General features: G+C 61.2%; 1 protein-coding gene across 1 annotated transcript in view; it reads left to right on the plus strand.

The window, feature by feature from the left end:
- The window catches only part of LOC120228001 (kinesin-like protein KIF19), a 30,500-nt gene extending 18,603 nt beyond the window's left edge, over positions 1-11,897 (plus strand). The window contains exons 12-22 of the mRNA XM_039226107.1: positions 1,949-2,123; positions 2,249-2,368; positions 3,280-3,457; positions 5,429-5,699; positions 5,843-5,964; positions 6,177-6,266; positions 7,425-7,552; positions 8,862-9,026; positions 11,076-11,184; positions 11,701-11,848; positions 11,890-11,897. Of these exons, the coding sequence (XP_039082038.1) occupies positions 1,949-2,123; positions 2,249-2,368; positions 3,280-3,457; positions 5,429-5,699; positions 5,843-5,964; positions 6,177-6,266; positions 7,425-7,552; positions 8,862-9,026; positions 11,076-11,184; positions 11,701-11,848; positions 11,890-11,897 (1,514 nt within the window). The remainder of the gene's footprint in view (positions 1-1,948; positions 2,124-2,248; positions 2,369-3,279; positions 3,458-5,428; positions 5,700-5,842; positions 5,965-6,176; positions 6,267-7,424; positions 7,553-8,861; positions 9,027-11,075; positions 11,185-11,700; positions 11,849-11,889) is intronic.
- The last annotated feature ends 1,007 nt before the right edge of the window (positions 11,898-12,904 follow it).

The raw sequence follows: 12,904 nt of genomic DNA on the forward strand, positions 1-12,904 counted from the left end.
TCCCCGTGGTGACGGCTTAACCCGGCGGACATGGCAGGGGTCGAGGGGAGGCCCAGGGCGACCATCGCGGACCGCCGTGAGTGCCCAGGAAAGGAGGCGGGTTGAAAATGCTCATGGTCTGTGATGGGATTTCCAGCCCTGGGGGTGGCAGGGCGGAGAGAAAGGCCGGCAGGGTGGGGCAGAGCCACCACTGCAGCCGCTCCGGTGACCCGCAGGGGGCGCCGTGGAGGTGGGTCCCAGAGGACAGGCGTCAATACCGCAGCCTCTGAGGGTTGGGGAGTCAGCAAGCATAAGGAGAGGGCCGTGCAGAGGAGAAACTGCGGGACTAAGCATGGATGCCATCCCTGGGGAAGGGACAGTGGCATCGGGAGCCCTGGCCAGAGGGTCTGTGGGTTTCCGCTCCCGTCCGCTGTTCTCTCCTTCCTCGCACCAGCTGTGGGTTTAGTTTGTTCTCCCTTTCCTGGTTCCCCGAGGTCACTGCCATCATTTTGCTGTGTACCCATCTGGGTTGTGCTCCCCAGAGAGGAACAGCTGGTTTATAAGCATGTGTGTGTGAGGGGCAGGGGCATGGCTTCGCGTTTTTACCTCACGACGCCAGCCTGTAGCTGTGCCCGGGGTTTCTCAAGCAGCCGTGTGTCCTGGGGCCACCCATCTCTACACGGTCCGCCCCTTCTCGCGGTGGCAGAGCGGTCCACAGGCCCACACTAGAGCCTGCAGTATCTCGTACCCTTCCACGGGCACTTTGGGGCTTTCTAGTTACACGGACGCCTCTTTCTCTCACTTCTCTCCGGTGACTCGGAGGCTCGGTTTCTGTTGGAGCAAGAGGGTGAGGGGGCCAAACAGGAGGGGCTGTCATTGAAGGCAGCTGAATCCCAGGGGACCAGTGGAGGGCTGGGGGGCTGCAAGTGTGGAGGGCAGCGCTGTCGTGGAGAATTTGCAGAGCTAGCTGTTGGCCTGGGTCCTTGGGCTTCATCAGGGCCGGGGGTCAGCTGGGATGCCTGGTAAGAGGGCCTTCACCCTGATGGCCTCCTAATTAGTGGGACTGGTCCTAGGTGGTCTGCAGTGGGGAGATGAGCAGTGTCCTGAGGGGGGTGGTGTCAGGGTGAGCCTGGAGGGCATCGCTGGCTTCTCTGGGGTCCCTCTCTGGCACACCTGGGGCAGCACTATGGCACGCCGGGATCATTATGAGTATTCACGGGATACCAAGTACTCCCCAGAAGCCTTGCTCGGTTATCTGGATGCACTGTGTATTTCACCCACCTCCCATCGCTTGACCACTGCCCTCAGGTCAGAGCAACGGGCTGCACGTGTCCCGAGTGGAGCTCCCAGTGGGGCAGTCAGGGACCACGATCAGTGAATCATGACAGCCATTAGTTAGGAACTTATGTGGAAACGAAAGGACAAAACTAGTTTGTTCTGTAGACCTTACATCCTACCAGGAAAGGGAGATGTCAAACATTTATCACAAAGTGTTTATCAATTATCGATATCGAGGACTGTGAAGGAGAAGGTATGATGTTATCAGAACAAGTGGCAGGTGGACCCAGATTGAGAATCTTGGAGGGTTTCCCTGAGGAAGTGAGGTCTGAACTCAGATAGCTAGCCCAGCCACACCTCTCCTTGGATTCCTGAGACTCAAATCCAGGTAACCTGACCCCAAACCAGGCAAGGAAACTATGTAAATCATCCACCCAGTTATCTATCTATTCATCCATCCATCCATCCATCCATCATCTACTCGTCAATCCATCTATCCATTATTCACCCATTCATCTATCCATTTTCATCTACTCATCCATCTATCCATCCACTCCATCCATCCATCCATCCATGGATGTACATAGAGCTTCTCCTTGGGTCAGACCCTGTGTTGGTGGGCAACCATAGAGTTTGACCCTGGCTTGGGTGGCGCTGCTTCTGGCACAGCTGGCTCTCTTCCTGTCCCTAGTCAGGATCCCCTTGCACAACGGAGAGGACAGCCGCCAGCAGATGAACAAAATCCGGGCACAGCTCATCGGGGCCTTCAAGGAGCAGCTGGAGATGCGGCGCAGCCTGGTGGAGCTGGAGAACACCAATATAGAGCTGCATGTGGACCTGTCCCGCCACCTGCTGACCATTGCAGAGTGAGTGCTCCCACTTCCCTGGGCTGGGGCGCCTCCCTCCCTGTGGGCAGGGGCCCAGCCAGGACATGAGGGGTGCTGGTGGGAGCTCCTGTGTGCCCTCATCAGCCCCTCTCTACTGCCTGCAGGGCCCCGGCAGGGACTTTGGTGAAGAGCACCCCCACTCCCCAGGCAGGACTCCTGGCCCAGTCCCTCCCTGCTCTCCTGGCCCTGGCGCTAAGCTGGGCCAGGTGGCAGCAGGCTTCCAGGTGCCTTTGGTGTTTTTGTCTCAGGCTGGAGTCCAGAGCTGGCCTGGCAGTTTAGGGTCGACCCCATTTTACAGCAGAGGATTTTGAAGCTCGGAGGGGATGTGGGTTTGCCCAAGACTGCACAGTCACGGGCCCAGGATGCTTCTACCATTCCACACATACTTGCCATTTGTACTCCCATGAGTAGCCTGACCATGTGTGGAGGGGCTGATCGTGCAATTTGTCATCCAGAGCGGGACGAGTTTGGGGCGAGACAACGTGGTTTACAATAGCGTGTCGTCACTGCCCTGGGCAAACAGGGACACCCACAACTCTGCCTGCAGGAGCTTACATTCAACTCTGGGGTCCCCATCCAATCTCTGTCACCTCCTCCCGACATTTCTTCTCCTCCTCCCCCTCCCTCCCCCCCTTCCCCCCCCCCCCCCCCCCCCCCCCCCCCCCCCCCCCCCCCCCCCCCCCGCTCTTTCCTCTCTGTCCGTTTTCTGAGTTATACAAATGGCGTGATGCCCACACGGGAGGGATTCTGGGAACAGGAAGCGCTCTCCTTCCCTCTGTTGCTCCCAGACCTGCTCCTCTCTTCCTGCAGTTCCCCCGCGGTGCCCATGGCAGCTCAGACCCAGCCTGGAGCCCTGGTGTGCACCTTTGCGGGCTTCCTCTGTGTGGGAGCCATCACAGCTAAGCCTCAGAACCTCAGTGTGCTATTGCTATCCAAGTTCTAAGGCTGAGGGGGATGGGCTCAGCAGGGACGGGCAGCCTGCAGGTGGCCTGAGGTCTGCACCTCTGTTTGTACACACAGAGGAGGTAGGGCAGCAGACCCACCTGTGTCCCACTGTCAACCCCTGGGCCTGCGGGCAGACCGGCCGGGGCAGGGGCCAGCACCCTGCCCCCTGCCCCTTCTGTTGTGGCTGTAGCTGGGAGCGGGAGAAGAGCCAGCACCTCACGCACAAGGCCAGGGCGGCGGAGAGGGACGAGGGACTGGCAGAGGCCGACGCGGACGAGGGCGGGTCCACGGAGCCGCACGAGGTGGCCCTGGCCAGAGAGGAGGTCAGCGTGCTTCTGGCTGAGCAGAGGAGAGCTGCGGCCCTCAAGGTGGGGGCAGGGGCTACCCGCGCACGGTGCACCCACTGCTTGCCTCCCGGGCCCCGTGACAGCAGTCCACCCAGAAGGGCCGGCCACAACTGTACTGTAGATGGAACCAGGCTCCACGGGCTGAGATTCACCACCCCAAGTCCCCAGGGGGCGGGGGGAGCAGTGCTGGATGTGACCTGGGCTGACCACAGAGCCCATGACCTCTGTCCACAGGGCCCTGGGACTCAGAGTGCAGGATGGGGGTGCCGCGGGGGCCGAGGGGCCGTGGGGGTCAGTGCACAGGATGGTGGTGCCGGGTGGGCAGAGGGGCCATGGGGGTCAGTGAGCAGGATGGGGGTGCCCAGGGGGACCGAGGGGCCACACGGCAGCTCGCCTGCCTATCTGCAGACACAGCCGCCACCTCTGCTGGGGAGGATAGAGCCCTCAGCCCCACGGGGTCCTGTGGGCAAGCTTCACACACTCTCTTTCGGCCTCTCACTCAGTTGTTCCTGAGTCGGTCCTAAGGCACGTGAAGGAGGGGGACAGGGGACACAGCCACAGGGAGCCCGGTTCCTCCTGGGGAAGGAAGGGCTAGCTGCTTACCTGAGCTGCTCATGCAGGAGCTGGTGCTCTCACGGTCCTGGCAGCAGACTGGCAGAGTCGGCACCACTGGGGAGCCGGAAGTGCCTGGCAGTCAGACGTCCACAGGCGGAGGAAGCACCAACGCCACCATGCGCTGAGGGCAGGTGGCACTCGTGTCCCTTCAGAGCAGTGCAGCCAGACCCACACATCCTCACGGGCCGTGTACGCCCAAGCAGACAGGAGGCTACGTGGTCTCACCTCGAAAGACCTCTGGTTTTAGGAGTAGGAGAAAGGCCTTTTGCTGAAGGCAGTGACATGCATCAGCAGAGAGCATGAGTACAGAGCTCAGAGGTGGATCCGGAGCTGCCACCTAGCATGGATTACAAGTCCATTCTTAGTGCGTTAATCAGTCGATTGAAGACAAATTGACATTTTAAGCGTCCAGTGCAGGGCCAGGCCTGAGGATGTAAACACAGGTAAGACCCTGTCTGTGACTGAAGCTGTCAGGCTGCCGGATTCTTCTCCACCCACCTGATGCCACAGTGCGTTGCAGGGCAGGGCAGTAACCAACCTGTGGACAGGCTGCAAGGGGCTCGGGGAGGGACTGCTGATGTAGCAGGGGCAGGGAGGACTCAGGCAGAAGAGGAGGACCATGCCAGGGAGCAGAGCCTAGTCCCCCAGTCGCCCCTCCCCATCCTGGAGAGGAAGATGTGAAAGGCTGGAGGAGCCCTTTGGTCTGTGCCAGGGGCCATCATCCCCCTGTGCCTGGGGCCGTGGTTCTGGGGGCGGGTGCGCGAGTCGGGGTTTCCCACAGAGGACACACGGCCAGTGGTGAGTCCTAGGGGGTGTTCTAAATGCGTGTGAGGCATGGCAGGGCCAGGACACCAGGAGACGACCACCATGGGAAAGGTAGTCTTCACTCACAGTCCCAAGAGGAGGGTTTCCACGGCATGGGCAGGGTGGGGGGGGGGGGGGAAGAGGGGAGAGGCAGGGGGGTGAGCAGGCTGAGGACTGGCCAGTCTGGGTAATTCCAGTGGGCTCAGGGCTTGGGGGCTGTCCTGGCTCTGGTCCCTGAGGGGTTAGGGCTGGGGGACAGAGGCCCAGAGTGTGAGGTGGGCGGGGCATGTGCTGAGGGTCGGTTGGTCTGCATTTGAGAAGTGTGCTCCTTGAGTGAGTGGTTTAGGATCCTCAGGAACTGGCTGACCAGGGGAGGGGCCGTCCCTCTAGGGACTGCAAGGGCCCAGGTGCAAAAGCACCAGGACATGGGGCCATGGCCACACGTCCTCAGGCCCGACAGGTCGCCTCGTGTTTCCCCGAGTTTGATCAGCCAAAGTGGAGCCCGCAGGAGCAAGCAGATGGGGGAGTGGAGCCCCCAGGCACCAGCCCTGAGCCCCCCGGGCCCTCCACCAGGCAGGGCTGGAGCAGCGTCTGGCCAACGCCAAGGAGAAGGCCTCACAGCTGGAGAAGCTGCTACCTGCAGGGGCAAGCAGCGAGGACCAGCGGGAGGTGGTGCGGCTGCTGTGCCGAGCGCATGAGCTAGAGGTGGAGAACACAGAACTGCAGGCTGACAGCTTATGCCGGCGGAGCCTGCTGTGCCAGAAGGACTTCGTGATCCAGCGCTACCACCAGCACCGGCTACTGTGCGAGCAGCTGCTCCGGGACCAGCGGCAGCTGATCGAGGGTGAGGCTGACTGGAGGCGCCCGGGAAGCATGCGTGGGGGGGCGGTGCTCGTGCTCAGGCCCCGGGCTCCCCCACAGGCCCCCCCCACACTGCGCCCTGTGACAACAGCCCACGCCCGCCCCCACACTCCCTGACCCCTGCAGGCGGTGGCCTCGCAGTGCCCGCGTCCCTGGACCAGCGGTACCATCTGCTCCTGCGGGAGCTGGGTGCCGGCTCGCTGAACCGCCTGCTGCTGCTGCACTCCGTCATGTCCAGCTCCCTGCGGGTGAGTCCCCTGGGGGCCTAGGCCAGTGCCCGCTGTCCCCTCTTGCCCACCCCGGCCCCACAAGGGCACTGACCCTGAGTCAGAAAAAGGATACTGGGGAAGCCCCCTGCACCAGGCCCAAGAGCCAGCAGCGCTGGATGGGCAGAGCCGGTGGCCGGGGTGCGGGGTATGGGGAGGTGGCCCCCACTGGACCCTGGCCTCTTCACCGGCAGGCCTGTGACCCTGGGCTGCTGCAGACCCTGTGCGGGAGACAGGGCGCTGATGGGGAGGAGCCTGAGTGTGGGGTGGACCTCGGTGCCACGGTGACCCAGGGAGCAGTGTGGTTTTAGGTGTCTCCTGCATGCCAGATGTCATCTGGGGCCTGTGTGGGGACTCCCTGGGGAAGAGGCCTTGGGGAGGGAGCTCTGCATTCCTTCGTCACATGAATCCTGTTTCCCCAGCTCTCCCCCAGCCCTGAGCAAGGAGGGCCCCTCGGCTTCACCTTTTCAGGAGAGAACCGGAGAGCCCCCCGGCTTGGGGCAGAGTGGGCGAGGGGCAGGAGCCCACACGTGTGGTGTGGGGAGGGCCCCAGGGATCCGACTGCATATAAAGCTTCCCACCCCTGATTAGAGGTCCCAGATACCCACATGGTCTGTGCCAAGGGCTCCTCACTTCCCTGGCTCTGCCAGCTCGGTCCCCACGCAGCCGTCTGGTTCCCCGCCCTCACTACTGCAGTGGGACCTCCTCCCCACTTTCCCGCCCGTTCTGTAGTACAGGTCAGCGTCCCCAGGACCACCTGCAGGTTCCCTTCTCGAGGACTCCCAGAGCTCAGAAAAGGTGTTACCCAAAACTGGAACTGTGTCCCCGTTAAACCCTCCTCCCGCAGCCCACTGTCTTCTCTGTCTCCTTGTCCTTTGTGCCTGGCTTACTTCACTGAGCACAGTGCCCTCGTCCATCCTTGCTGGAGCAAGTGTCAGGATGTGTGTCCTTTATGAGGCTGAGTGGCTGGAGCTCACTGTGTTTATCCAATTGTGGGCTGATGGATTGGGTGCTTAAACCTCCTGGCTCTTGTGAACGACGCTGCCGTGAACATGGTTGTCAGGGAATCTGCTCGCAGTCGTTGGGGTGGATAAGTGGGATTTCTGGGTCACAGGGGGACTCATTGTGTCTCCTTGAGAGCCTGTGGACTTTTGAGAGCGCTCGGGCAGACGTCTGCCTCATGGACCATTTTTGCTCCAGGGTCAAGGCTGTGCCCTGGTGGTCCCTGGTGCTCGCCCTTGCCCAGAGCCTGCTCTCTGTGTCTGTGCTGGGGAGACCTGGCCAGAAGGGAGCTAGGGCTCCCTGCTGGGTGGCTTCCTCCCATCGAGGGTGGTCAGCAGGAAAGGGCCCTCTCTGGGGCCCCTCAGGGATCTCCACTTGACGACATGGCTTGCCTGTGTCCAGGGTCCGTGCCGCCTCCCCAGCTCCCTGTCTCTTCCCAGGATGGCTCGGTTCTGAGTAAGTCCCCTGTGCCGCCAGAGGAGGCTAGCCGGGACTGGCCAGACGACAGGCAGGACCTCCCATGGGGCGCCCAGTTTGAGCTGCCACCGATGCTGCTGGAGGCGGACAGGTACCCAACTTTTTCCTCTCCCAGCCCGCATCGCTGCGCCCCTCCCCCTGGGCCGGGCCATGGAGTGTGACAGGAGGGGGGAGGGCGTGTCTGGCCCAGGGTCGTGGCCCGGCGTCAGCACAGTGTCTGTCGAAGTCCCTTCCCTGTGGGGTTGGGACGAATCAGTGCATCCTGGGAGGTGCTTGCCGGGAGGGTGCTGGAAAGGCCGTTTCCACTTCACACGCAGTGTCAGCCTCCTCGCCTCTGTTTACCTGTTGCTCCTGCGTCTTCCAGCCCCCAAGACAGACTCCCAGACTCTCCTGGTGATAATGCTCAGTGTCTTGTGGGTGCGCATCATGGCTGATGCAGCTCGGGCTGCGTCCTGGCCTGCAGACAGCCACCCCCTTGCTGTGTGCTCACGTGGTGGAGCCCCCGCCCCCATAAGGACACAGCCCTGCCGTCTGGGCCCTGCACGCGGATCCCCTTTAGCCGGTATCAGCTCCCGGAGCCCATACTCCAGACCCAGTAACGCCAGGGGTGAGGGCTTCCACATGGGGACTTGGGGAGGACACATCCACCGTCACAAACTTTGTGACAGGTCCCCGCCCAAATGTCATATGCAGTTTGAAATCTGGGACACCTCCCTCCATAAGCACCCTCCCTGGAGGAATGACTGCTACTTCCTACCTAGAGTTGAATTTCTCCAGTTTTGCCCCAAATACCTTTGCAGCAGGTTTGTCTAAATTGGGAGCAGTGAAGGCCCAGATGCTGCATGTGGCTGTAACACAGGCTTAACCTGTGCCCTTTGGGGTAAGGAAGACAGCGGGGCTCCAGCCTGGGTGCGTGCATGCCTGTCTCTGTGTGTGTGTGTGCACACGGGTACATTTGTACACTCACACAGGTGTGCCTGTGTGTCTTATGTGTGCAGTACATATGTACATGTGAGTTTATGCGGGTGCATGTGTGCAAGTGTGTGCATGGACCTATACACCTGTGTGAGTTTTGTGTGGGTGTATGTGTACGTGTGTGTGCATGTATGTATGTACCTGTGTGAGTTTTGTGTGGGTGCACGTGTGTGCATGTTTGCGCCTGTGTGCGTGTGTACAAAGCCCCCCTCCACCACCACCACCCCCATCAGGACTAGACGCCCCTGGGCACCCCTGCCTGGACCTGCTGCTCAGCGCCCTGATGAGGGAAGGCAGGTGTCAACCCCTCTGAGATGGAGGTCACTGTAGGTCGGTTGCAAAGGGAGCCTGGGGCCCCCCACCTCCAATCCTCAGCCTAGAGGGGAGGGGACTGTGCCTCGCCTCGTGCTGGCCCACTCCTGTAGCTGCAGCCCGGACTGGTGGGACAGAGGGGCCATGCTGCCTGTAGGCCGTGAGCTGGAGCGCTGGCACCATGCTGCAGACAGCCCGAAGCTGTGTCCCTGCAGACGGCCAGGCCAGCGCCCCCCACGGCCTCACCTCTGGCACCCGAGCCAGGCTCACGGCAATCGGTGAGGCCCAGCGCATGTGCCCTACCAGGGTGGAGGCCCGCATGGGCAGTTGGCGGCCCGCCCTCACATCAGACTGAGCAGGGATTGATAGCTGGCTGTGCCAGCCACCCACGCCATGGTCCTGGTCAAGTGGCCAGCTGCCCTGAGCCTCAGGTGCCCCATATCTAGGCGGGGTAGATAGTACCTCCCTGCAGGGCTGCACGTGTCCGGCGCAGTGGGGACACAGTAGACAGAGCTGCCCTTATGGTGACGACCAAATGCGAGGCCTCTCACATCAGCAGGACCCAGTACGGGAGTTAGGCTTCCCCCTGTATCTCTTCTACTTCCCGGTTGCCGTTGGTCCTGACTCAGACTGCTTTCGGCTGCAAGTAACAGAATTCTCAGTGACATTGATCCAGTGTAAACAGGCGTGTGTCACCTGACGAGAGTTTGGAAGATGAGTGGACTTGGGGCCTTTATTTAAATGACTTGATGAGGCCCGTTTCCCTGGCATGTAAATGATTGTCTCCCCTTAGGGTCAAATAGGCTGCCACAGCTCCATAGATCACACCTTCATATAACCACACCTAAAGGAGGAAGGGAGGGAGAGCTGGCCTTTCTTTTTCATCTGGGAGAAAAGTCCCTTCCAGAAGCTTCCCCACTAGATGTCACTAAGTCAGTCGATCCCCTGATCTCTCCTGGGCCAGTTCCCCACAGAGAAGGGAAGGAGGACCCTAACGGGTATGGGCCAACCATGACCTGTGTCTTTGGGCTGGACACGTTGTTACACGGAGTAATGTGGGGGCTTATTACGCAGGTAGGAGGGGTGGCCGTTGGGGAGGTGAGCAGAGTATTGGCCTGACCTCACCACGTACTCACTGAGCATTTGTGCAGGGAGAGATCATGACAGACATGGTCCCTACCCTACAGGGGCAGGTGGGGAGAGGGTACACACGGCTCCCTGACCCCAGGGGGATTCTCATGGCGGCGTGCCAAGTCTGGAGCTAGCGTTGGCAGGCATGCCTGCCCAAGCCAGACATGGCCTCAGCAGCAGGGCCCTGCTGCTCCGGTCTTGTTCCATGGGGTCCAGTGCCTTGCCTGGGGTTCCCTGGGAGGAAGTAAGGGCGCGGGAGTGCAGACCCAGTGTTTGCCGTTGGCTTGGACTCCTGGCCACGGTGCCAGGCAGCCTGCACCCTGCTCACAGCACCCCAGTGCCCTCGCTGGTTCATGCAGTGCTTAAACACAGCTCAGGTCGTCACCGTTCTGATCTCACCAATGAGACAGCAGAGGTCAGGAGCCCGAGGCCCCGCGTCAGGGAGCCTGGGTTTGACGAGTGATGCCCTGTTCTTACACAGATGACCTGACTCGACGGAGGGCTAGGAAACCCTGTTCTTTCACAGTAGACCCAGTAGGACCAGGGAAAATTCTGGCTGGAAGATTGTCTGAGGTCCCTTCCCCTTCCAACAGCCAACGTCTTCCACGCAAGGTCCTGGGCCAACTCCCATGTCTCTGTTCCACCCTCCTTTTGCTGGGACCCGGATGTGCCAAGCCAGCCCCTGCCCCAGGGCCTTTGCCCATGCTGTTCCCCTGCCTGGCAAGGTCTTCTGCAAGCACTCGGCATAGCTCTTTCATCACCATTCTTTGGGCCTTGGCTTAGATGTTTTCTCCTGTTCTGTTTCTACCACAGTCAATCTAATGGCAGCTGGGTGTGCTGCGGTTCAGTTCTGGCACAATCACATAGTGTCGGCATCAGACCCCACCAGTTAGGGCCTCCATCCCCAACAAGATTGTTCCCGTATCAGAAGCCACCTGCAGGTGGAGTCCCTGGACCACCTGCCCCTCTGTCCAGCTGACCACACCTTCAGGGGGTCCTGGGCCCCTCAGGTGTGACAAGGACCCAGAGCTCATGCTCCCAGCATGGCCTGACCTTGGCAGGGTGCAGACGCCACTTACCCTGGCCCGACGTAGGCTGCGGCATCCTGGGGTTCAGTCTCAGCCTTCCTGGGCTGGAAGAAGGGCCAAGAGGCCCTGGCAGCTGGCTCAGCTGCTGCCCCTCTGTGTCCCCCACAGCGGTGGCTACAAGTCGTCACAAGCCACACCATCAAAAACACTGGCAAAGCAGGATTCCCTTCTCCCTCCGTCATCCCTCCACATCCTGCTGACCCCTCCAGCTCATGAGGTAGGCGCACGGCTGGGCTCCCAGGAGGCCTTCCTGCCCCCACAGAGCCATGGGGGGTGGGGGCACAGCTGTCAGGAATCTCTTGGCCGGTGGGGGGGAGGACTTGGGGAAAAAGGGAGGCTGTGACTATTCACACGCTGGTAATTGGGGCTTTTCCTACGAACTGTCCTTAAGAAGCTGCCAGTCTCACGATTACCAGTAATAGCTTGAGTGGTCGTACTCTGGGTCACTGCCCCACAGGAAGTTCAGGTCCGCAGGAGAAGCCCTGTCCGTGACTAGGAATGGCTCCTAAGTACCCATGGGTGGGGCGACACACTCCTCCAGGGTGTCTGGGCCCAGGGACTGGCTTCACTCCCCTTCCTGGGCCGTCCTCCCACAGCCAGAAACCTTCTCCCCACAAGTGAACCTCTTGCTCGAGTCACTGACTCTGAGTCTGCTTCTGGGGACCCAGCCTGGGGCAGGCCAACAGGGTGGCCCAGTGACGTCTGACCATCCACTGACGCTGGTCTCCCGCAGCACTTGAGCCCCCTGAGTGTGAAGAGTTTGGTTTCCAAGCTGGGCCCCCCCGCTGGCCTGGACCTGGGTGCCTCGCGGATGGCAGCGGAGGCCGGCAGCCAGGCCCTGAGCAATCAGGCCCTTGAGGAGATGGCCGCGAGCACCAAGGGTATTGCTCTGATCGCGGCCACCCGGCGCTCCAAGGTGCAGGACCATGAGGGTGGCGGCAGCCACCCCTCCCTCCACCTTCCCGAGGACATGGCCCTGGACTCCAGGGACCCGAGCCCTGCAGACGGGAGGTGGCCCCACACCAGCCTGGGCCGGGACCATTCTGCGGAGAGGAAGGCCAGGAGGAGGCGGTCACCCTCGCTCACCTGGAGTGTGCGGCCGGTGGGTAGACGTGGCCAGCCTCCCAGCCCGGTTGCAGGGTCCGGCTGGGACGGTGGAGCAGGAGGGTGGCGGTGGACGCGGAGGGCCCTGGGTGCGGAGGAGGCACAGGGAGGACGCTTGCACCCCCCATCAGAAGTAGCATGCAGGCGCATGCAGATCACCTTCTGATCCCGTGTCCTTCTTTAACGTCCTTCCACGCTCCCAAGTGCCTTCATGGCATCTGGTTTTCACCTCGAGAGGGTGTCTTGCTTGGCTCTAACACGCATCAGCTTGGCCGTAACTGAGCCACCAATCGCTGTCCACCGTGAGGCGTCCCTCTCCCGCCGGAGCCCAGCCCCTGGCCTGGCGGCACGGCCCTCCTCCAACACCTGCCGGGACAGACTCCATACGCAGCCCTGTTTTAGGGCCACTTAGGTTGTTTGCTCCCTGTTCTGTGGCCAAGGGGTTGCCTTTAATTTCTGACCACTATCTGTGGTGTGTCGGCCCCCCTCTGTGGATAGCATTCCTCGTTTCCAGCTACTTTCTCGGGATATTGTGCGGTGCTGACCTGTGGGAAAGTCTCAACAAGCAAAATGCAGCACTCAGCAGAGGGCCACATGGACCCCACGGACCACACTGACCACACGGGCCTCTAATTGACCACATGGACCACAGTGACCACTCACTGACCACACTGACCACTTACTGACCACTCACTGGCCACACTGATCATACACTGACCGCTCACTGGCCACACTGATCATGCACTGACCACACTGACCGCTCACTAACCACGCTGACCGCTCACTGACCACACTGACCGCAGTGCTGTGAAGGTCTGTGTGCACGGGGGAGT

This window comes from Hyaena hyaena, unplaced genomic scaffold (assembly GCF_003009895.1).
Source record: "Hyaena hyaena isolate Hyena2069 unplaced genomic scaffold, ASM300989v1 scaffold_20, whole genome shotgun sequence".
NCBI lineage: Eukaryota > Metazoa > Chordata > Mammalia > Carnivora > Hyaenidae > Hyaena > Hyaena hyaena.